The sequence below is a fragment of the Schistocerca americana genome, chromosome 4 (assembly GCF_021461395.2).
Source record: "Schistocerca americana isolate TAMUIC-IGC-003095 chromosome 4, iqSchAmer2.1, whole genome shotgun sequence".
Taxonomy (NCBI): Eukaryota; Metazoa; Arthropoda; class Insecta; order Orthoptera; family Acrididae; genus Schistocerca; species Schistocerca americana.
This window is the reverse complement of record NC_060122.1, coordinates 350,420,337-350,446,544: the sequence shown is the minus strand read 5'-3', so window position 1 is coordinate 350,446,544 and position 26,208 is coordinate 350,420,337. Positions and strand designations below refer to the sequence as shown.

The 26,208-nt window shown below is 36.7% G+C and overlaps 1 protein-coding gene across 1 annotated transcript in view; it reads left to right on the top strand.

The window, feature by feature from the left end:
* Window positions 1-26,208, top strand: part of LOC124613477 (2-amino-3-ketobutyrate coenzyme A ligase, mitochondrial-like) — a 152,264-nt gene that overhangs the window by 45,394 nt on the left and 80,662 nt on the right. Inside the window, exon 5 of the mRNA XM_047142184.1 lies at window positions 12,596-12,779. Within this exon, the coding sequence (XP_046998140.1) occupies window positions 12,596-12,779 (184 nt within the window). The remainder of the gene's footprint in view (window positions 1-12,595; window positions 12,780-26,208) is intronic.

The following is a 26,208-nucleotide window of genomic DNA, read 5'->3' as shown; positions in this document are numbered from 1 at the left end:
TGGAATTTCAATGTAGCTCACAGTCAGCATTATCCCCAGAACTGATCAGGCACCACGCTCTGAGTTGAGTGGTAGGTTTTAATTAGATACTTCAAACGTTCTGCAACAAGCAAAACACCATATGATTGAGAACTATAGTGTCAGTAGTGTGCTACACAGAAGAGCTGAAAGTGTGTAAAATGCACAAATGTTATTTAAATGAGATGATTTTCCAACAGTCCAGATAATGATAGCCATAGGAGATCTTGAAGTATTAGTGTAGGACTCAAAGAAATGACCTACCAGGAATGAGATGATTATAAAATTTTAGTGATCAACTTCCAAAGCATTCACAACAAAGTTCCAGACTTTAAATTAGTTCTAAAAACAATGAAAACCATATTAAACTAAGTAAAGAAATTGGGCTAAAACTGACAGTAATGAGATTATTTGGGCAAATATAATGTACACCAAAAGGATATTCTAATGGAAAATCAAGGTATTATATATTTCTTTGCAGTTGACAAGAAACACAAATACATTGAGACATAAACTGAAGTTGTGCATGAAATTGACATAACTCAGTATCAAGGATGGGAACAAACTTAAATCAGGTTGTTCTCAGTATCAAGATTGGGAACAAACTGTCAACCATGAAATGCAGCCTGGGATGAATCCAAAAACTTTATAGAAAACCGCAGCTTGTAATTACATATGTTCTGCATTCATACTGTATTTGTTGGATAAGATTTTTATCATCAAACAGTAGATTGGCATGATTAAGTTTTGTAGGTGGTCAGTGTGGCAAGCCACCCTAGAAAATAATATGTCCATACTCTGCACACCAGTGTGAAGTGCATGGCAGAGGGTACTTTCCATTGTACCAGTTATTATGGCTTCTTCCCATTTCCTTCACCTAAGGAGCACAGGATAATGACTGCTTAAATGTCTCTCTGTGTGCTGTTACTAACTCAGTCTTATCATCATGATTCCTATAGAAGTGATACGTAGGGGGATCTAATATGTTCCTAGACTTGTCATTTAAGGCTTGTTCTTGAAACTTTGTAAGTAGGCTTTCAAGTGTCTGCCAGTTCTGTTTCTTTCAGCACCTCTGCAACATTCTCCCATGGGTCAAACAAACCTGAAACCATTTGTGCTACCCTTCCAGAATGAAATTTCCACTCTGCAGTAGAGTGTGCTGATACAAAACTTTGTGGCAGATTAAAAATGTATGTCAAGCTGAGACTTTGCCTTAAGCAGGCAAGTGCTCTACCACCTTAATCACCCAGGCATGACTCATGATCCATCCTCACAGCTTCACTTCCACCAGTAATTCATCTCCTACTTTCCAAACGTTACTAGAGCTCCCCTGCGAAACTTAAAAGACTAGCACTCTTGGAAGAAAGGATACTGCAGAGACGCGGCTGTGTCTAAGCCGCATCTCCACAATATATGTTCTTGCATGAGTGCTAGTCTTGCAAGTTTCGCAGGAGAGCTTCCGTGAAGTTAGAAAAGTAGGAGATGAAGTACTGGCAGAAGTGAAGCTGTGAGGATGAATCAGAGTCATGCTTGGGTGTCTCAGTCAGTAGAACACTTGTCTGCAAAAGGCAAAGGTCCCAAGTTTGATTCTAGGTCCAGCACGCAGTTTTAATCTGTCAAGAAGTTTTGTGCTGCCCTTCTCTACATACGTTCAATATCCCCTGTTAGTCCCCTTTGGTGTGAGGCCCACACACATGAGCAGTACCCTAGGATGTATTGCACAAGTGTCTTGTAAACAATCCTCTTTGTAGACTGATTGCATTTCCCTAGTACTGAAGCTTGCCACCTGCTTTACCAATGACTGAGTCTATGTGATCATTCAATGTAGACAAAAGATACCATGAGGGGTGACAAAAGTTCTCAGCCCACCTAATAAAAGTTATCAGTAGTCCAAATGTAGATGGCTATTTTTTAACATAGTCACTTTTAGAACCACACACTTTTACTGCTGATGCTGCAAGTCCATTATGCTCTTCTTGTTGAATCTTTTGCCATTATATTATCAACTGATCAAAAATGGATTCCGGTTAGATGTTTTTTGAACTTAGGGAAGACATGAAAGAAGGGGCCAAATTGGGCGAATAAGTTGGCTGCAGAAGCAATTCAGAGCCACAGGACTCGATGACAGACATCACAATGGCAGCAATTTAGTATTCAGTCATATGCCAGTCCAACATGGTGATCTCCTGGATTGCAGTGACTTTTCCTCCAAACTGGCCATTACTGGTCTTCCACAGCAAGGTGCATCTTGGACAGAGGTATTTCCATGCTTGAATTCCATCACCCACTTTTTCACAGCAGAATAAGGAGGAAAATCCTCCTCTAATGTTCCCAGCATGCCATTATGGATCTCCTGTGCATTCATTCCCTTTTCAGTAGGTATTGAGTGAGAACATGCTTCCACACATTTCTGAACTTTTAAAGGAGGTTGCCAATTTTTCCATCACTTTGAAATTTTGTCAAGCCTCAGCTGAATTATTGTCCAGCTTTTATTGGACAGTATTTCATTCTAGACAACTGCAGCTTCTTTGGAAAGCTTAAGCTTACTATTAAGCCATGAGTGGGCATGACATTTTTCATAACATGATCTGGTGTATGATGTACTTTGTACACTTGTAAAGAACAGCTGTCTGTATGTTACCGAGGTAAACATGTATGAGCAAAATCACATTTTAATCTTAGTTCAATTAAACAATGATTAAATAAACTTACATAATATGAGCTAAAGCACTCTTTAATTAAACAATAATGAAATAAACTTTCATTATATCAATCTGTTGCCACAGACATGTGTTACCACTCAGTAATGACCCACACTAAGCATTAAACAGTGCAGCTGTATCAGATCCAAGCCAACCACTTATTTGATTACTAATTATCTCATAGACAACTGCCTCATTGTGGGACTGGCTGCTGGCTCATAATCTGGGTCATTTTCTTGCACAGATTGTAAATACCTAACTCACTGTTTATTTTATATTACTGCTGCTCACTTGAACTTATGATGGCATAATTTATCATTGTGTTAGCTGAAGCAGTAATGAAGGAATTGGTGTGAGCTCACAATTGTGAAACATTAATGGAATGGTGAAAAATAATGTTTGCGGTTGTCATACTTTGTACATAGGCATACCTGCCCAATGGTTAATATTGTCTTCAAGATCATTAATATACAACATAAACAGCAAGGCCCCCAACACACTCCCCTGGGGGACACCCAAAGTTACTGTTGATGACTCTATCCAAGATAACATACTACATCGTCTCTACCAAGAAATCCTCAAACCAGTCACATATTTTTCTTGATATTTCATACGATCATAGTTTACATGTCATAAATCAAGAAATACTGCATCTATCTGACAGCCTTGATCCATGGCTTTCAGGATGTCATAGAGAAAAATGCAAGTGAATCACTTAGAACAGACAGCTCAGAAGCCTACTCATGACAGAAATACATAAGAAGAACTGAGGCTATAACTTTGGAGAATCCATACTCGAGATAACAGAACAGTTCATGATGATGTAAGGGACTCACCATAGTATAAAGTCAATGTAAAGAAACTTCTAAAAACCAGTGATTATTGCACAATAGGTGTAACATAAAGCCTAAGGATATACACAGCATGCAAAAAATTGAAGCACCCCTATGGAGGGAAGGAAATGAAATGAAACTCCATGGGTTGTGTGGGTATGTGATGTTATGTAAGTCATTAGAAAACAAGTCAAATTCACAAAGAACTTTCCAGTATGAACTCACTGGCAGTATGATGCAACCCTCGTGGCCTGGTTACAAATACTAATCCAGTTGGAAAGGTGTCATAAAGCTGTTGTACCCTCTCCTGAGGCAAGCTCCAAAAACTGCTGTAACTGGTCCTTGATATTCAGGATACTGGCACTGGGACCAAGTTGACATTCAAGCTGGTTCCATAAATGTTCTATCAGGGGCAAATCTGGGAATCTTACTTGCTACCTCAACATCACAAAGACAGTTCATAGAAACATGTGCCAAGTGTGGATGAGCACTGTCCTGTTGAGAAATGCCATCATGATACTGTCGCATGAGAGCTAACAAATAAGGATGCAGGATGTTTGTGTCTGTCACTACCAGCCATGACCTGAAGTAATACCCAATGGATCCCCAAACCAAGGCACCAGGAATAACACTTCTGTGTCTCTCCAAAACATAGGAAAAATGGGACTTTTCCTCAGTTTGCTACCATTCTTTCTGATGACCATTGTTTGGGTAGTGCAAAACAAGTGATCCATCACTTAACACAAAGCTGTGCCACTCATCAGCAGTCCATATTTCCTGGTAATGCCACCATTCCAAATTCAGCCATTAGTGCTGGGGATTTAACAGCAACCTAAACAAAGGACATTATTTTCCTAGTCTGCCTTGTTGGTAGTTTTTAAGAATGGTGTGTGATGACACCAAATATTTCAAGGAGTCCATTACTAGTTCTCAGGTGGCAGATTCAGATGTAGATGATTATGATGAGCTTGGTGCAGAATACACCAATCTTAACCTTGTAGTTGTCAGATCTGTTTGTACTGAACCCTGACTATGAGTATGCCCACCCTCAGGTTCCCTTGCTGTCTAACACTGGGCCTCTGTCACATCAAGATGTCTCAAAAATCTGGATATTGCTTGGTTCATCCAGTCAGCCAAATGGAGACTCATAATGAAACCACTTTCAAATTGTCAGTTGCTATAATAATAATGCCATGTGACTGTCAGTTGCTGATAACACTGTATCATATGTGTATGCAGTATCTCCACGTCTTCCACATTGATCACTCAACATACAACACTGTTCACTTCCCTTACATGCCCTATCAGACCTGGTAACAACATTAAACACAAACAACACTGGTTCACTCTGTTTCCTGTCCTACTTCTCACAGAGAATTGTAACTCTACTTATTTACATACCTGTTAGTGGTGCATATGTGTATAAAGTGACATTGATCCAACCACTGTTTTGTCAGGCAGTGTAGTCAGAGAACTTCTAAATGAAATGCATTTGGCTTTCAAAACAGTGGAGCCTTCTATTTCTACTGTGCAAAATCTTTTCCTCTCATAAAATCCAAGGAAATTCTTATTGTATCAGAGGCTATAAGTGGCACCAAAGAAAATGTGAAGACACTCCTGGATGACACAATAACTTAAATTGAGAAGTAGCAAGGCAAACATAGAAATGGTGAATTCTGTTTTTAAATGTTCCTTGCAAATGAAAAGATAAGAGTACAGCCCCAGTTTAATTCCTGCATCACTGCAAGGATCAGTGATGTAAAGATTGGCATTAGTGATGTTGAGAAACAGGTGAAATCACTCTAAATGAACAAAGCACTAGTGCCAAATGGAATCATATACATAATTTGTGTCCAAGTTAGCATGTCTTTCAACCACAATATATCATAGATCCCTTGAACAGGAAACTGTGCATGGTAGTTGGAAGAAGGTATATGTCACACACTCATACAATAATGGTAGCTGAAACCGTACACAAAACAACCGGTCCCTATCTTCGACATTCATCTGTTGTAGAAATATAGAACATATTCTGCAGTCAAACAATGCAGGTATTGAACAGAAGGACTCTGTCCATGCTAAGCAGCAAGGATTATTAAAACATCAATTATATGAAGCCCAATTCTTACTTTTCTTACATGACATCCTTAAAACCATGGAACAAGGAGTAGAATCTAAGCATGAATGGGCACTTACTTGTTGGTGTCCACCATAAAGGAACAGCCTTGTGAAGCAATTCATGGAGAGGATGGGCCAACATGGCCACATTCAGAATGAATTTGTGACATTAGGCAATTTTCCCTAAAAATGTTTGGAGTTCTTTGACTTTAGAAGGGCGAAGCAGAGCTGTGTTAGTGGTGACATGGTGTCAAAAGGCTGTACACCATCCTGAGAGATTTCAAACCTCAAATGCACGATGGATGAGTGAAAAAAGTGGAACTTGACCAAGTTGCAATTCAACTCTGCAGTATGGAAGATCTGAATGAGGAGCATTAGTTGCATAAATGCTCTTCTGTGGATGCAACTGTCATGACAATGTCATCAAGATAGTTGATGCACAGCAGAACAGACATGACTGACTCTTCCAGAAACTGCTGAAAATTCACATGGGCACTGACTACACTGAACGGGTGCTGATATTGATACAACCCAAAGGGCTTGTTAATCACAAGGAGCCTTTTCAAATCACCATCCAACAGAACCTGTAAATAAGCTTCAGATAAATCAATTTTAGAGAAGAACTGGCTTCCCATGAGTTTGGTTAATAACTCATCCTGATGGGACAAAGGGTAGGTTCAATCATAGATTAAGCATTAATGGAAACTTTAAAGTTGTCACAGAGGGGAAACTAACCATTCAGTTTTTTAATAACCATGATGGGTATAGATCACTTACTGGACATGATAGGTTGTATCACTCCCAACAATGTCAGCCTGTCCAATTCTTATTTAACTTGATCATGCAAAGCCACTGGAATATGGTGTGTATAGAAAAAATGTGGCTACGCCATAGGTTTCAAGGTAATGTGGACCATGAAATTGTGGCACAACCTAACACAATCAAGAAAAAGAGACAAATACTCGGAACACAGGACTCTAACTGTTGGTAAGGGACCTGGTTGGAAACAAGGTGCACCACATCCGCAAACAAAAAACCAAAAGCATTGAAAGTATCCAGACTAAACAAATTATTGGTGCCAGAATCGTCTACTACCAGAAAAGTTAAGGGACAAACCACAGACTTATACACAGTGGGAGCTATAAATTGCCCCAAAATTGGGATATGCTGCTTCTTGTAACCTACCAAACATCAAGTAACCAGCGACAATTCCAGAGACTGCAAGTACATGTTAAGTCTGTGACTTTAGCAATTTCATAGCTACACTTGTAATATGAGCATTTAGTCCATCACTCGCACCACATCAAACATTTTGTTTTATTCATAAGCACTGGAGACACACAATTAACATCCACATCCATATATACAGGAGACGGCTGGAAATGACACACAGATACGATATACCCCTTTCTCCTACAGTTGTAAATCACCTAGTGCTTAGGGCACATGGCCTATCTTGTTGCTTGGTGCAGTATGGGAAAGATGGGAGTGCTGAACACTGCCACTGCTGTGGTCGGTGTTGTTTGCTAGACTGCTGTCCAATGTGATTCAGAGACAATGTTTGTATGGCTGCCATGTCATCCTCCCCCTGAGAAGTAATTGATGCACCATAACTAGGAACAGGAGCCATCACACTGATGTCACAATGAGTCTCAGTCTGATTACCTGTAGTATGAGATACCTCGAAATGCTAAGCAATATTCAAAACTTAATGCAAAGATGGAGTCTCACACTGTAGTGCATGTTGATGCACCACCTCAGAAGCCAACTGAATTATGGTGTCACAGGCCATAGAATCAGCATAGGAATCATTATTAAAGTCAGTAACAAATGGACATTCATGACTGAGACTGTATAGTTAGGCCATGCAAGCCCAGTAGGACTGGTGGAGCTGTTTATGACAATGCTAGAACTCAACACTTATTGCAATGACATATGTGTGCTTATGATGATAAGTGAACAAAAATTTACACATTTCGTCAAATGAGAGTGATGCAGGTTCTTGAAGAGGGACTGACTAGCACAATACCTAGAAAATCCAAGGGGAAATCCAACAAAGGAACAAAGCCTTGCACACATTAGCAGCAGTGGCACCCAAAGTGAGGAAGTGGTGTCAAATCGACTTCTCAGAAGCCTCCCAATCATAGGCTGCATCATTGTAAAGGAGAAAAGGTGGCATGTACACCAACGGTATAGAACCTTGCATAGCCAACGTGGCTGAAAAATATGTGATATCAATAGTAAGAGCCAGATATTGCTTGAGCAGAGATTTAAGCAATGCCTCCATGGACATGAGAGCCAATGGAACAACCAAATAGACTGAGCACACAGAAGTGAACACCACACTCGTTGCTTCAGTGTGGGGCGGCAGTGGGGTGAGTGGACTGCTGTAGCCTGTTGTGGGATTGTGTACCACTGAGGGCTACGGCAGGGACAGAGCCTCTTTGTTGCTTCTAGGTCCCCAGTTCCATACAATACAATACAATACAGTGCTTTATAATGTCTGCCTACCAATGAAAACAAAGAATTATAGATGAAATGAGTTGACTGCAATAACTTTTTAATATGCACATGAATGCACTGATAAATGAATGTTCATTTTACCATGATTCCGTATTGTACCTTGGGATGACTGTGTTACAATGCCTATCAATATTACTGTTCTCCTTTTTGAATAAACATGGTTCATTGTAGTGAGATTAGTGGTTGATGAAAGATTATAAAAAAATTATGACATACAAGGGCAGTACAGGCAGAATTCTAGTCCGCTCCCTTAGCCAGTTTTATTAATGCTGCTCAATAGCTGACTCTCTCACAAACTTTTAGAAGTTGGACCTTGACATTTTGAAAATGCTTGAGAAGTGCTTCGTACTAGAGTAGCAGTTGGTTGCACCTGAGTATGTAGGCTACTATAATTGTGCAAAATAGGAGCAAAACTGTTGAGTGTATGCTTTCCTTGTTTGGTAAGATTTATCCATTCTAATTTTGTCTATAGTTCCAGGATTTTATTGTTGAGATATGTAATGGAGCACATGCCTTAAATGTGTATAAGAAATTGACAGTTATTAATACAACATTACATAATAATTCCTGTCATCCTAATGTCTGCAAAGTCCTATACTGTTAGTAAAAAGTGAAACACTCAGAAGAAGTGGTCTGCAGCAGGCCACAATAAGAGGACATGTACAACAGTGGAACTATAATAAATGATTTAAATGGCAGAGATGTGGTGTAGAGGTAGGCCCAACAGTGCCTCTTTTGTGTGGATAGACATGTCATTGTTATAGAATGCTCTGTCAGTATGGAGTCATCATACAAAGTGGAAACTTGTAACCAAGTGCCACTATGCACTGCCAACATTGCAAGGTGGAATATCAACATTTGAGTGGGTTCAAATGGGGCATAATAATTGGACCCCAGAGTGTGGATCTGTCAATGCATGACAATGTGACTCATACAAGTCATGCTGCTTCAACAGTGACGCATATGTGGAACTGGTGAAGAGATGAGGATGGGCAGAACAGCTTCATCCACAGTGTTGGTGCAATGTTTGAGCATTGCAATGAGTGTGGACAAGTCTACATCGATGGTTCAACATTGTCTACTGTAGACGTGCCATTGCATCAGCTTCCATTGATCAGAATCCACCAATGATGCAGACTGCAATGATTTCAGATGAATCCCACTTCAACTTGTTCCATGTTGATGGCCACATACGTGTTTGATGACACTGTGGTGAATGCAATCCAGCAGACTATATTGTAGAGCAGCAAATGCAATGGTTTGGAGCACCATTGCCTATAACACAGGATCTCAGCTCTGACATCTTGAGGGAAAACTGAATAGTTACTGCTACATCAGGGAGGTTTTGCAGCCCAGGGCACTGCCTATGCTGCAGGCAGTCCCACATATTTCAGGAGAACAATGCCTGACAACATATGATGAGGAATGTACAAGCCTTTGTTGAAGAATGATCAGTACCACTGCTTCCCTGGCCTTTCCATTCACCTGATATATCACCCATCGAACATGTCGGGGGCACTGTCAGTTGTCAACTTATTCATACAGGTTCTCCTGCAGCCACATTTGATGCTTTGTAGATGTGCTACCAAACTGCTAGGTGCAATATTCCCCAGCAACAACTTGAGGCGCTCAAGTGCCACAACGTCTAGAGGTTCTGATTGCAGTTCATTGTGCCATTTCTCAATTTACACAGTTCCAGTGCGTGTACACATCTGTAATGCTAAACATTTGTGTAATGTCATGTCTCTAATTTATGGAATGCATTTCATTGTGATCACATTCCTCAGTATTGGTGTTTCACTTTTCCAAACAGTAGTCTACTTGCATTTAGAAATTTAATTGACTGGCCTCTTAAACTTGCAATGTCCAACTAAGACAGATAGCCAGAGCAAACAGTAATCAACAGAATGTTATTGATGATCTGATCTGGAGGTGTAGTAAGAAACAGAAAATGCATAAGAAGGAAAACTACAACTTTATTTTCTTTACAACAGTATTTCACAAAAAGTAGTAACATTTTCAAGGAGATTTAATTGACTGGCCTCTTAAACTTGCAATGTCCAACTAAGACAGATAGCCAGAGCAAACAGTAATCAACAGAATGTTATTGATGATCTGATCTGGAGGTTTAGTAAGAAACAGAAAATGCATAAGAAGGAAAACTACAACTTTATTTTCTTTACAACAGTATTTCACAAAAAGTAGTAACATTTTCAAGGAGATTAGTGTTAAAGTGATATTCACAGCTGATAACTTACTGAGGCTTAAATAACAAAATGACAATCTTAATGAATATAATAAATTGAGCATGCTTATACAGTGAAACAAAATACATGATGGAAAAAACTTTAAAGTGAGACACAGTGAGCACAAAGATACATTCAAACTGAGCAATTTCAACAGGTCCACAGTAGTGAGTCACATTCATAACACTGACATCCACTAGCCAGAGTACATACGCTGTATAGAGGGAAGAAAACAATTATTTGAAGAGGTAGAAATCCTTGTGCATAGCAAAAAAGCACAAGATTGTTTTAAATGACAAAATATAAATCACTTGAGTAGTTCCCTTAAAAGATTCGTGTAAAAGTCACAATAAACTACTGTATGGTTTTTAACAGTTCAATACTTTATAATCCAATGACGTGTGAAAGCTTTATTTGTGTATCAGTGATGTGTGTACATTGCTGATACCATAACAGGTAGTGATGTCAATGCAGTGCTGGCTCTTACCATAGGTATGTTCAAGGGCCCATACACAGCTTCTCAATAAACAGATCATGAGACCTGAGAACAGTGTGCTGTACTGGCAAACAGGACTGGACACTGTATAGAAAAGACAGGCAGATGGATTTGACAGAGCTCGTGGTACATGAAGAGGACTAATTTTAATGAAATATCAAGACTGTTCAGTCTAATGTTTCAGTGTATAACATTTTTTAACATTTAATACTGTGAATATTCTTGTATACTTAACCTGAAGCTGAGAATTGCTTCTTGAAACATGCCATCTGACATACAGTTTGTCACTAATTAATGTTGTAGAACCAAAGATTAATATTCTACTAATGCCTATAACTGAATTCCTATGCTTCCTCTTCATTCCATTAATCACTAATGGTTCATTTGATTTTATTGTCATTAGCACAAAACTTGTCTTATTGACACCTGTACAAGTTGGCACTCAGCAACATCAATGACATAACTTCGAGTAATAGAGAGGTTAACAGTATGTGAGACCATATGTGTTGTTATCACTTCATTTTCCTATATAGAGAGATTAACAGTGATACATAACAGAGAAGGTCAAATTTGAGATGAAGAGATAAGTTAGAAGGGTAACTGCTGATTTGTATGAATGGAAATCAGTAGCTCTTTTCAAAGTAACAGACTTCTGCCAACTAAAATGTTTACTTAAAATCATTTTAACCTTAAGTGGAGTACATTTAATGCCCTTAAGTAAATATACAAGGTGCTCAAAAGCTTGTAAGGGTGTCACAGGGTAGGTTGTGCTGAGAAACATTTGTTGAAAAAAAATTGATGTTTCACCATTTCTGAGTTAATTACCAATGAAGTTAGCAAACAGCTGAGTGCATGCACAAATTCAAGTGACCCACCAAATACAATTAGTATCAGTTGCTCTCGTAGCATAGATGACAGGGCATGAGACTGCTCACCCTTTAGCTCATGTTTGATTCTTACTATCATCCACGACCACTCTTTGTATCACTCACTTGCTCAGTTCTAGGAAACCAAATGAAGAACATGTTTGGCAACACCATCTCTGCAGGCCCAATCAGATTTGTGTGCAGTGGTGTGATTCGCTAACTTCAGTACTAATTAACTCAGAAGTGTGGCTCAGTGTATCAATTTTTTTTTTTCAATTATTTCTCAGTACAGCCTACACTGCATCGCCCTTACAAGCTTTTCAGTCTGTTTATAACCACCCTGTATAAAAAGGCTAACATTACTGATATGTGATGCTAATGATCTTACTGTCAGTGACCCAAATGCCAACAGTTAATTACAGTTATTTCTTAGCTTTGAAAAGAGACACAGTGTCTACTTCTCTTTGACATTTCAGTTTTTGATGTGGTCTACATTCCTTGAGCTCTGTAAAACATGACATATGAGTAAATGGCCATGTCTTCTGTATTTTTGTTTCTCTCCTTTCAGATGTGTTGTGATTATGTGAACATACCTTCAAATCTGTATTCCATACTTTTTAAAAAAAATACATATAAATTAATTCATTCAGAGCTGTAAAAAAATAGCTAGAACTACTTACAGAAATTTTTGATGCTGTAAAACATGCACAAAATTGGATAGTTCCATGTCTCTCATATACATCACTATTTCATGTTAGTACCTGCAACAGCAGTTTAGTATTTTTTGTCACAGATCTTGAGCAGCGTTTGCAGCAGTTGAAGTGTGCAAGACTGAAGGTGATTGCTACATGTGGAGTATTTCCAATGGATGCAGACGTTGCTCCCTTAACAGATATATGTAAGCTGGCACAGAAATATGGTGCTCTGATGTACTTAGATGATTCCAATGCAACGGGCTTCATAGGAAAAACAGGAAGGTACAGCAGCTATAACTTTCACATAGTAATTCATTCATAGTAATTCATTCATAGTAATACATTCATAATTTATGGAAAATATATTTAAGACCAAACAATATGAGGTAATTTGGTTGCTGGCTGCAGATCACTTTGGGCCAGTCAGCAGAGAACATTGATGAGTATGTCACTTAAATACTGGCGGTCACTATCAGGTTATTCAGTCCTCAGGAATTGGCAGATTTTGTAAATGACTATTTGTCTGATATAATATAGAAGTTGTGACAAAATCTTCTCAAAACATAGGTAGCTCTCACAATGACTTGCACAGCAATTACAATGATGATTCCCACAGTGCAGCTTGAAATCAGAAGGACAGTATAGAAATTGAAGAAATGAAGAAGTCAGCAGGCATAGATGAAGTTCAAGTTTCTGTTCTGAAGGCATGCATACACAGCATATGAACACCATTAAAAAAAAAATTAAATGAGTCCTTTACTTCCAATATTTTTCAGAGTACCTAAAGCATGTATGAATTGTGCCCACACAAAAGAAATATAATACAAAGTGTACAGATAATTACAGGCAATTCCTCTACTGTCTGCATTCTCAAAAATAATTCAATCAACCATGAACAATAGACTAATGAGATATGAATAAAAAGAATCTTTTTAATGAAGCACAGTTTGATTTCTGAAATTGGAGACATACAATATTGCCCTTTATCTAGTTCACAGAAGTGATAAGTATGACAGTGTAATAGGTATTCTTAGACTTGTCCAAGACACCATTGACCATAAAATACCACTACACAAGCTGTAAGTACTAGGTGTATGAGAAATAATGAAAGAATGTTTCCAGTCTCATTTGAAAAACAGGCTGCAAAAGGCAGAGATCGTTAACATATTTGCTCCCAATAAAATTTTAGTAAACCAGTTGTCAAACAAGAAACATACAGACTTATGAGCTCCTCGGGATAGTGTATTGGGCCGATTTCTGTTCTTTGTGTGAGTGAGTGTGTGTGTGTGTGTGTGTGTGTGTGTGTGTGTGTGTGTGTGTGTGTGTGTGCCTATATATATCAGTTACTTTCAAGGTAGTGTAAGACATGACAAAAAGTTCCCTTTGCTGTTGACAACATCATAGTCACTCATAAAACATGAGAACTCCTATTATAGAAAAGAAATGAAACCATCAAGAATGTTTACAATTGGGCATTATGTAATAAATTAACATTTGACACAAAGAAAACAAACACAAAGCACTACAGCATAAAGAGGGAGAAAGCGCTGTCACATTCAGCACAGATAACAATGTATAGAATGTGTAACAAACACAAAGCTTTTAGGGATGAATGCTGAGTGTTAACACGCAATGAAGACATAAATATACTGGCAAAAAGAAAGTCATTAACATGTAATACTCTTGGGTTCTGTCATCTGCTGGTAACAGACAACGTCCTGTGGTAGCACACTATTTGATTCGATTCAGTTCAGTTTTCACTCCATAGACCAAAAAATGAGATAATTCTCATGGGTGTGGAACATGTAAAAGTGTAACATAAAACATTTGAATATAATACCTACTACACTGATCAATTGTCAGGAGAGTGTCGAAATAAGTGAATACAATGTGGTACACTGGAACAGCTAATATTTAACGAATTAATGCACAGTCAGAATGAAACATTGTGTTGCACTATTAATAAATTTATCATACACAAAATACCCAATCTTGACTGTTGTGACAAAGTGCTGTCAAAACTGAAATCTAACAGACATTCTTACTTAAGCTGGCTTAACAGTCTCTGTTAAGATATCCATCTATAGAGTAGAAGGAGTTGCCTATCCAAAAGACTTTCAAACTCTGTTTAAACGATGCTTTATCTGAAATCAAGTTTTTAATTGTTGCTAACAATTTATTAAAAATGTGTGTTCCTGAATATTGGGCTCCTTTTTGGACCAGGGTGAGTGATTTTAGGTCTTTATGTAGATTGTTCTTATTATTAATACTGATACTATGTATTGAGCTATAGGTTGGAAATAGAGATGTATTACTTCCAACAAATTTCATTAAGGACTAAATATACTGGGAGGCAGTGGTTAGAATACAAAGTTCCTTGAACAGGTTTCTACTTGATGTTCTTGAATTTACACCACAAATGATTCTTGTCACATGCTTTTGCACCCTAAAAACTTTTGCTCAGTTTGCTGAGTTACCCCAGAATATAATCCCATATGACATAATAGAATGAAAGTAAGCAAACTAAGCAAGTTTTTCATATTTACATCTCCTACATCTGACATCATTCTCACTGCAAATACAGACTAGTTTAGGCACTTAAGCAATTCTATGGTATGCACTTCCCAACTGAATTTATTATCACGTTGTACTCCCAGAAATTTAACACTGTCAATCTTTTCAATCTGCATGTCTTTGTATGTTATGCAAATTCTGGAAGGAAATTTCTTACAGGTTCTGAACTGCATATAGTGGGTCTCCTCAAAGGTTAATGACACTGAATTAGCTTAAACCAATTACTAATGTCAGTGAAAATTTGATTAGTAGCTATTTCTAAATCTGTACTTGACTTGCTACTTATTGCAATGTTTGTATTGCCTGCAAACAAAACAAACTTAGCATTTGGCAATGTAACAGATGAGAGGTCATTAATGTACACAAGAAAAAGCAATGGACCCTAGATGGAACCCTGAGGAACACCACATGTAATTAATTCCCAGTCAAATGAAGATTGACTGCTTACTGCACAGGTATTTCACAATGACAATTTTTGTTTCCTGTTACATAAGACTCAAACCATTTCGCAGCATTGCCAGTGACACCATAATATTCTAATTTACTTAAGAGAATGCCGTGGTTCACACAATCAAAGGCTTTTGACAGGTCACAGAAAAGGCCAGTAGCCTCTAATTTATTATCTAATGAATTAAGTACATTCTTAATGTAAGAGTAAGTAGCTTTCTCTATATCAGAGTTCTTCAGAAATCCAAACTGTGACTTGGACAATATATTATTTGCAGTCAGATGCTTAAGGAGACGCCTTAACACAACCTTTTCAAATATTTTTGTGAAAGCTGGCAGAAGCGAAATTGGTTGATAGTTTGATGGTATCTCTTTATCCCCCTTCTTGTAAAGAGGCTTAACTTCAGCATATTTTAGCCAGTCTGGAAATATTCTGCTGATAAGAGACTGATTACACAAATAACTTAGATAGATAGAACTCAACTCGCATGAGCAGTCTTTGATTAACTTCATTGATATGTTATCATACCCACTGGAATACTTAGGTTTTAAGGATTTTACGATGGATGCTACTTCTTTGGGAAATGTGTCATTTCTATTTTACTGAAGTTATTTTTAAAGACTGGTCTCAGATATTGCATTGCACATCCTATTTTTCATTCTTTCGAAGTATAATAACATATGGAATTATTTTGTGGGGGAACTCTAGCTGTGTACATGACATTAATACTGCAAAAAAAAAAGCTATTAGGATAATTACTGGTTCTGCATATAAGGCACACTGTAAACCATTGTTCTGTGAACAAAAATTCGTGACTGTTATAAACTTGTACAAATACTATGTTCTAATTTATACGAAGAAGAAATTACCAGAAACAAAAACCAGAGAAAATGTTCATAGCCACAATACAAGAAGGAATAGGTGCCTCTATATTCCTTACCACAGATAGTCAAAGTCACTCAACAGCTATGTAATCATGGGGTATAAATTATTTAATAATCTTCCTCAATCTGTTCAAGAATTACCTGAACAATTATTCAAACAAACAATTCATGACTGGCTAGTCCTCCACCCATTCTATGATATAAGAGAATTTATTAACTGTAACATAATACTATAATGTTAACAACAAACCTGTTGTTTCTTTCAAACTATTAATTGTATTTTAGTATGTATATGACATTGTCTATTGCTGTAATGGCCAAATGACAATAAAATTATTATTATTATTATTATTATTACCAAACCTGATAACTCCAAGATGTCAGTAATAGAATGAAGCACTTATTCAAGAGGTTTGCAACACTACATGCACTTGTTACCATGTCTCATTTATTTTTAGCACTATCTGTTCCTGTTCCTTTTTGACACCACCTGTCTCTGACTTTGTACATTTTTATTTTAGCTGTGGAATTCTTTTTTGTTGGGTATAAAAGGCACAAAACAGACATACTACTTTTTAAACTGCATAAATAGGCCAAAAGAATAATAACTAGAAGTAATAGTTGGGCTCACTGTAAAGTACGAGTACTATTAAATAACTGTAAAGATGAACATTGATTTGCAGACATGCAAAAAAAGACTGTTAGAATTTGAGCTTTCAGTCAAAGCCTTCTTCAGAAAGAAAACACGCAAATACATTCACACAAGCAACCACACCTCATGCACACATATCCACTATCTCGAGCCAGATCTGGAGTGACTGGAGATAACAGTAATGTGTGCATGAGGCATGCTCGCTTCTGTGAAAGTGTATGTGTTTCCTTTTTGAACAAAACCTTGGCTAAAAGCTCATTGTGTAATAGTTTTATCATTGTACCTGTCTGCAATACAATGTGTCATCTTTGTAGTGAGTAGTAATCTTATCCTCTTCACAATATAGTCAATATTCCAACCTGGACTTTCAATTGTTTGATTTTAAAAAAACAGGGCATCTGTACTACACGAAGAGTACATCTACTGATGTGTTGTCCATATAAGGCAAAACAGAACTATGAATTTCACTAATATTTCTGTACTTAACCATAGGCCAAGAGCCAGAAATCAAAACAACATTTTCTGTTAGGGAATAAAACTGTATAACAAATTGTCCAAGGTGTTGAAAAAGTTTACTTAAATGAATCTGTTCAAAAAGGCAGCTAAAGCATTTTTCAGAAGTAATACATACTATGCAATGAAATATTTATTAAAGGAGTCAGAGAGTGTAGCAGCAATACTTTGAGAAGAAAATCATGTGCCAAGATTTACTGCATGATGGTAATTGTCTTGTCATTCTCAAAAGCTCAATATCTCAGTCATTACATGGGGGTGGGCGGAGATGCTGAATCATTTTTCAGGCAGACTGAGGGAATGATATGAAGGCATGCATGACACATAGTTGCATGTTCATGGGTCTGGAGTTAGTTTACCAAACAGATTAGATTTTGTGTAGGGCCTCAGCAGTATGCTCCTGGTCAAGGATTCACCAGTGATTCGGTGGCAATCTATCTTTTTCTATATGGTTAATATTCCTAAGTGGAGTTTCCATAGTTAACTTGTTGAAGGCACTTATATTTTAGAGGCTGTTTTTTGATGAAATCAGTCATCTTACTGATATATGCACGTAGTTGTGAATATTTGAAACTTGTAATTTTCCAAACTTCATGTAAACTTTTCCAATACCATTGTACAGAATTTTCCGTGGACCTAAATAAATAAATATATTGGATGTCCTTGGTGTGTGCAGTGATGAAATGCATATATATGAGCTGGAAAAAAATTGTGTAAATCAGAGAAAACTACTGGGGATACTCAAAAACTTTCTGTTTGAGGGTGTTGCTGCAGCGTATATGCAACAAAGCATGACTCTGATGTGATTTTATAAGCACTGACATATAGACAAGTGGTTAGTATGGCATTTGTGTCCTTCCAACATGTGTACGGTAAATATGGAAAAGTGAAATATGGCATTGTTATTACCTAATGAGTACAAACAGAACCAATATGTTGTTATTCTCTTCTGGGCTGCTGAAGGACAGGCACTGTTATACACCCATCAGAGAATGAAGAATGTGTATGGGGCAGCATGTCTGTCAAAAATCACCTTTGTAGAATGGTGTTCCAAGTTCATAATAATGCATATCTCCATATCGCAAATGATGTAATGCAGAAGTTACACCAACTCAAGGGAGAGAAACTCGAGCATCCCCCCTCTAGTTCTGATCCCTCTCCATGCATTTATCACACCTTCAGTCCCTTAAAAAAGCCTTTAAATGTTGAAAATGTCAATGGAACTGACATTTTCAAAACCTATAAATAATGGAAAATAATATAGGAATGTAGGTGAGTTAGTATGAACAGCATAGTGAACGCATTGTCATAGTGAAGATTGAAACAAAGCCCATCACAGTTGTATAAGTTTATATGCCTACTAAATCCAAAAATGACAAAAAGAAGGAAAGAATATATGATGAGATAAAAGAAGTTATTCTGTTAAGCGATATGAATTTATTTGTGATGGGTGACAAGAATTTGGAAGTAGGAAAAGGAAGAGAAGGAAAAAAACAGGAGAACATGGACTGCAAAAAAGGATGAATAAGGGACCAACCTGCTAGAATTTAGCACAGAGCATAATTTAATAATCAATGACTACTGGTTTAAGAATCATGACGGGAAGTTGTATACCTGTATATGGAAGAGAACTGGAAAAGCTGAAAGGTTTCAGACAGAGATTTTGAAACCAAATTTTAACCTGCAAAACATATGCAGGACCAGATATGGACTCTGGCCATAATTTATTGGTGTGAGCTGCAGAATAAAACTGATGAAAGATAATACGGATGCCTAAAATTCAGACATACTGTGTGCAGTATGGCAAAGCAAGAGTAGCTACAAGAGAAATGAAAAGCACTTTTGACTATGGGAAAAATGGATGCTACCTGTAGGAAAACTGAAAGAGGTAATTAGAGAAAAAAGCAGCACCTGTACAATTATTAAGAGCTCATATAGTAAACCAGTTCTAAGTATAGAATCAAAAACTTAAAATTTCAAGGACTACGTAGAAGGGATATACAACGGAAGTGAACTTGAAGACAGTTGTGTGGAAATGAAAGAAAAAGTAAATAAAGACGAGATGATAGATACAGTAGTTGAGAAGAATTAAAGAATGCGAAAAGACCTAAGTTGGTACAAGGCATCTGGGTAGACGGCCCATCCTCAGTAGTAAGGAGATTCCTGAGAAAACACGCCTTGCCAAAAGTGTTCCACCTAGTATTCAAAATATATGAGACAAGTGAAATATCCTCAGGCTTCACGAAGGATGTTATAACCCCAATTCTAAAGAAGGTATGTGCATGCAGGTGTGAATATTTTAACAAACTGCTTACAAAATTAATGGACTGTTAGAAACTCACCTTGGTGATGATCAGTTAGTGTACCAGAGCAATATGGCGGCAAGTGTACACGTAACTTTAAACCGCTCTGCAGTTTTTGAGGACTTAATTTCAATCAAGTGTATTGTTTGTGACGAAACAGTGCTAAATGGAGTTAGAATATGCGTGTTTAAACATAAATGGTGCCATTCACGCTGTTATGCTCAAGAAGATTTGCAAATACAGTGTAAACGTGACATAGAGTGTAACGGCCGCGAGATCGCGAGTGAAAAGTGCTACGCGGGAATAGAAGACAGCGTGCATGACGAACTTCAAAAAGAACTTGACATTATAAAAAAATATATAAAGACAATGGAAAATTTGGTACTAACCACACAGGAACTGTCTGAATCGTCAAGGCAACAAGATCTCATTAATGCTAGCCATAAAATTTGTAGGTATGCACAACCAAATGTACAAAGTGTAAACAGTACGACTGTAACTAGAAATATGAACGAACTGATCACTCTAAAAGACACAAGTGAATTAAACGCAAGAAAAGAAAGTGTTAATAGTGCATCTATGGATAAAAATATGAACAAACTATCCACACAAAAATATACAAGTGGATTAAACGGAGAAAAACACAAGGTGAATATTCATAAGGGAAAAAAAAGTAAACAACCACGTTATGCATAAGCAAGGATACAAGCAACAGACATATATTTTTGCAGATAGTCATGGGAGAGGAGTTACGGAAATTATAAGAAGAAATCACCCAGACCTTAATGTAACAGGCATCATCAAACCAGGCGCGCCATTACGCGAAATTCTGAAAAACAGTGACAACATATTAACGACGGGTAACAGCTGCATCATAATAGGAGGCGCAAATGATGTTTACTGTAATGAATCTTGGCGTGCAACGAGAATCCTAAAGGAAACAATCAAAAGGATGCCTCGAGTGCATTTCTACATTGTTAGTACCCCCAGGAGGCACGATCTGATGGAAAACTCCTGCGTAAACATCGAGATTGTTACAGCAAACAGGCTATTTGAGAAAATATGTAGAGGTTTCCAGAATACGACTTTCTTAGAGATAAACAGTGTTCAAAGACAGCACTTCACAAGACATGGTCTCCACATGAACGTAAAAGGGAAAAAGATTATTAGTGCCGAAATACTTAAATTTATTAATGAGTCATCTGTAATGGAAGTGTCTCCAATCCCAATTCCGCCAAAACAAGAGTTGTCTGTAACAGTGGAACCATCATTATCTGCAGTAGAGCTACAACAAACACCAGTAGCAGAAGCAAAGGCTCAGATATTCTCAGCAGCAGTGTCAGATAAACCAATAGCAGCAGAATCACCACAATCATCAGCAGAGCTGTCGTCATCAGCAACAGCATCCAGAACAGCAGACCCCATAATACTACCTCAAAGCAATGAAAATGCATGTGAGGAAAACATACAAAGGTCATTAGCCGCAGCAGCTAACAAAGAAGGGCAGTCACCAAGTCGGGGAGCACAGGAGCCACCAGCAACAGCAACCACACAGAAGAGGTGCCTGAGGCCTGGAAGATCAACAGCAGAAGCAGCTTCCAATCAAGACAGATGCCTGAGAACTAGGAGACCTGCTACACTAAGTGAGGATTTTTTATGGTACCGAGTAAGCAGAAAGAGAACATGGAAAAAGATGTAAGTAAAACTGTCCATCTTAAATACCAGTGTGACAATAGTGAGAGGAATATAAACAACGGACAAAGATACGATCCAGGTTTAATGACACAAACCGAAAAAAATCACTGCATAGTACCAGAAGCAAAGGGAGCAAGTGAAGTGCTTAGTATATTACAGGAAGGGGAACTATTACATTTAAAGCCAACTGTTAGAATACTTCACCAAAATGTTCAATACATAAACAATAAAACAGAGGAACTAGAGGTAATATTACAGGAGTATAGGCCAAACATTCTAGTAGTTACAGAACATGGGCTAAAAGAAAATCACATAGGAATTTACAATTTGAAGAATTATGTGAAAGTAGCCAGTTTTTGCAGAACTTCCTATAAAGGTGGTGGGGTTGCCATTTTTTCTAACTATAAATCAACTAAAGCCATAAATATAACAAAATATGCTATAGAATTGAGCTTTGAAGCTACAGCACTGGAAACTAAAATTGCTGGGAATTTATGTTGTGTATTAGGTTTGTATCGATCACCAAATGGTATAATTAAAACCTTCTTTGAACAGCTGGAAGATATAATCCAACACCTCTCAAAAACATACACTTATTTGATCATTATAGGAGATCTGAACATAGACACGAGTAAAAATACAGACAATACTATGACCCTACTGGACTTATTGTGCATATACAATCTAAAAATAAAAATAAATAAACCAACCAGAGTAACAAAGCATAGTGAAACTATTATTGATCATGTAATAACAAATATTCCTGCATGCTATTGTGACACACAGGTAATAAACTCCACATTAGCAGACCATTTTGCAATCATGATAGACATAAATATAAAGACTAGTGATTCAGTGCAGAAGATATGGGAGATGAGAAGACAGAACTACCCACATAACATCAATCTGCTAAAAAAGATGTTAGAGGCAGAAAACTGGGAAACAATATATGCAGCTAAAGATGCAAACACCAAATGGAACCAGTTTTATTCTTTATTCAATTATTATTATGATGTTACATGTCCTGTTAGTAAAAGGCTTGTCAAACAGCAACAAAAAAAGAAAAGCTGGGTGACTGGAGAAGTAATCCATGCCAGAAATAATCTGAGAGTGTATTATGACCTCTCCAAACAAAAAAATAATGAGGCCTACAACACACTGTATAAAATAAAAAAGAAAGAGTACTGTAGTTTTATCAGAGAAACTAAAGCATCATTCATCAGGATGTCTATAGATAAGGTAAAGAACTACTCAAAAAGTTTATGGTCGTTCATTAATGGAGAGAGAGGAAAAGTAACAAATCGGGCAGAGGACATCTGCCCACTGATGAGTGGGAAAAGCAACGCAAACCCTCTAGAAGTAGCCAATACTTTTAACAGATATTATATTACTGTAGCAGACGAATTAATAAGTCAAAATAAAACAAATGCAGTAAGTAAATTGTTAAACCCCCCACATACAAATCATACTATGGTTTTCATACCTACAACAGATGCAGAAGTGTCAAACCTAATAAAACAACTTAAAATTAAACACTCTTCTGGCTTGGATGGTGTTACATCACATCTCATAAAAGAATGCAGAGAATGTATATTAAAACCATTGACACACATGCTGAATGCTGCGATAGAAGAAGGTATATTTCCAAATTCACTGAAAGTAAGTAAAGTGAAGCCAATATTTAAGAAAGGGAACAGGGATGAATTAGGAAATTACAGGCCAATATCATTGATCTCAACATTTGCTAAAATCTATGAAATGATAATAAAGAATAGAATTGTAAGTTTTATAACAAAGTACAGTAAACTGCATTCATCACAACATGGTTTCAGAGAAGGGAAGTCAACAAAAACAGCATCAACAGACATAATTGAGCACATTCTTAATTTACTTGACAGGCAACAAAAGACTTGTGGGATTTTTATGGACCTATCTAAGGCATTTGATTGTGTGAACCACTCAAAATTAATGATGAAATTATATCAGTATGGAATTAGAGGAAAATGCTATGACATACTTAAATCATACATTACAAATAGGAAACAATGCACAGAAATCAGACATACTAGTGGGGGAAATCAGAATTACAAACAGTTAAACACGGTGTGCCACAAGGATCTGTGCTTGGGCCAATACTATTTATACTCTACGTAAATGACTTCCCTAGCTATATAAATCAGAAACTTATAATGTATGCTGATGACACAACAATCATTTGCACAGCTGACACAAAGGAGGAGCTTGAGAAGGAAGCACTCCTGACTATTGAAAATGCAAATAAATATTTAACACAAAACAACCTGTTTATGAATCAGTCTAAAACAATGAATGTAGTATTTCAGACCAAGCATAGTGAAAATTATAATATAAATGTTAATATAAATGGAAAGACTATTAAAGAAGTAACCAGCACAAATTTTCTAGGAACTATAATAGACAAACATTTGGCATGGAGGGAGCACATAGATGCACTGTGTAAAAAGATAAACAAACAGATCTTCATCATGCATAAAACAGCTAAGACTGTGGATGATAAAGTCCTCAGATCAATGTATTATGGACTTGTCTTCCCACATTTGTCTTATTCAGTTCATATATGGAGAAATGCACAAGCTGGCTACCTAAAAAGAATATTCACAATTCAGAAAAGGGCAGTGAGATGCATTGCAAAAATACCACCAAGACCGACCTGTAGGCAAGCTTTTGTACACTATAATATTATGACAGTATATTCACTGCATATATACCAAAGCATATTGGTGGTAAGGTCAAGTGATAAACACCTCCTAAATAAAGATGTACACAAACACAGTACAAGAGGAAATGAAAATTACTCATGATAAACAGAAATCTAAAACTGTCTATGACTGCCCCAGAAGAAGCAGGCAAAAGGTTTTTTAATAAACTCCCCAAAATCATTAAAAAAGAAACAGATCTAAAATGTTTTAAAAATCATTTGAAACTATATCTCACAGAGAAATGTATATACAGTTTGAGTGAATACTAAGATGGTGTTTAAATATATCATTACTGAAATGTACCTGTAAAAATTATCATTTCTGTATGTTTTTTTGATTTGTGTGTACGTATAATGTGAAATATGTAAAACCTTTGTATGATTATGGACTATTTCTGTTTAATCATTTGTTTCATTTATATATATATATATATATATTGAAATCAAGTTTGATGTTAAAAGGCTATTGTATGACACACCCAATACTCTCAGCTGGATTTTCAGCTGGAGTCCATGGGCAAAGAATAAATAAATAAATGTAGGAACATGCAGGGCGATACTGACCCTACAACTTATCTTAAGAGACAGAGTGAACAAAAGGAAATTCTGGGTTTATAGTGTTTCAAATTCTGAAGCTATCTGGGAAAAATGCAGGGAGAAAACAGTTATCTAAAACTTGTACAGAAACCCTACTACGGTTATAAGAGTCAAAGGACATGAAAGGGAAGCAGTACTTTAATCAAGTAGGGAGTGAGACATGGTTGTAGCCGATCCCTTGTAACAAAGCGAGCTAGAACCAATCCACTTGTTCTTATACCATGCCTAACAGTAATATATATATATATATATATATATATATATATATATATATATATATATATATATATGTATATATATATTTCTTTATTTGATCTAATTGTATGAATAACACATGTATGACTGTTTTGTATTCAGAGTGTCTTGCAGCCTTCATGTAGTTGATAAATGAAATTATTTGTACACATACACAAGGAAAAGGCTGCTTACTTTTTTATATTTTTATTTTCATAGAATGGTATAGAGTCTTCAGCATTCCTACGGAAGGTAGATAGTAAATACAGAATGCTGTAAGCTATAGACTGTATGTTACAGGAGTTAGAATGTGTTCATAATTTTGTGTATTTTCTGTTAGAATGTCTAGTACTAGCTTGTATTTTATTGTTATGCCTTCCTTGAAATTTTACAGATGTTTATGAAGATGTTCTATTAATTTTATTTGGTGTCCAGAATTTGATGTAAATTTATTATTTTGTTTCACAAGCAGGGAATTGTAGCCTGGTTATTCACAACATCATTTCCAGATTATTGATACTGACAACCTAATTGAGTGCCAAAAAACAATTTATGAGTAAATATTCTTAATTTGATGATCAGTATAAATGAGTGGTGATAGAATTTGGAATGAAATAACAAGTAACTCCGAATGCAGCAACATATTTCGTATGAAATTCCTTTTAAATAAAAATTTTACTCTTTCCAAAAAACTCTTTTAAATAAAAATTTTACTCTTTCCAAAAAACTCTTGTTTCAAAATTTATTCAAAATTAAAATTTTTGTCTTCCAGGACATACCATTTTTAATGGGTGATTATATCCAAAATTCAGTTACCTAGTTTTGTAGCCCTGATGTTTCTGATTATAAAAATGCCCTTTTGCACTAGGAAAACATGTCAGTTTGTCAATTACTCAGTACAGAAAATTTTATATGTTAGCCATTTTTGATAGGAATTGTGAATCCTGTCAAGTGTATACATAGTATTCACAATATTGTCCATATAATGTTGTCATTTTCCAGTTATCCAACCCATAGTCAAACAAGTTTGCACTCTGGCTCACTGTAATTCCATACTCACTAGTTTTGCCTTTT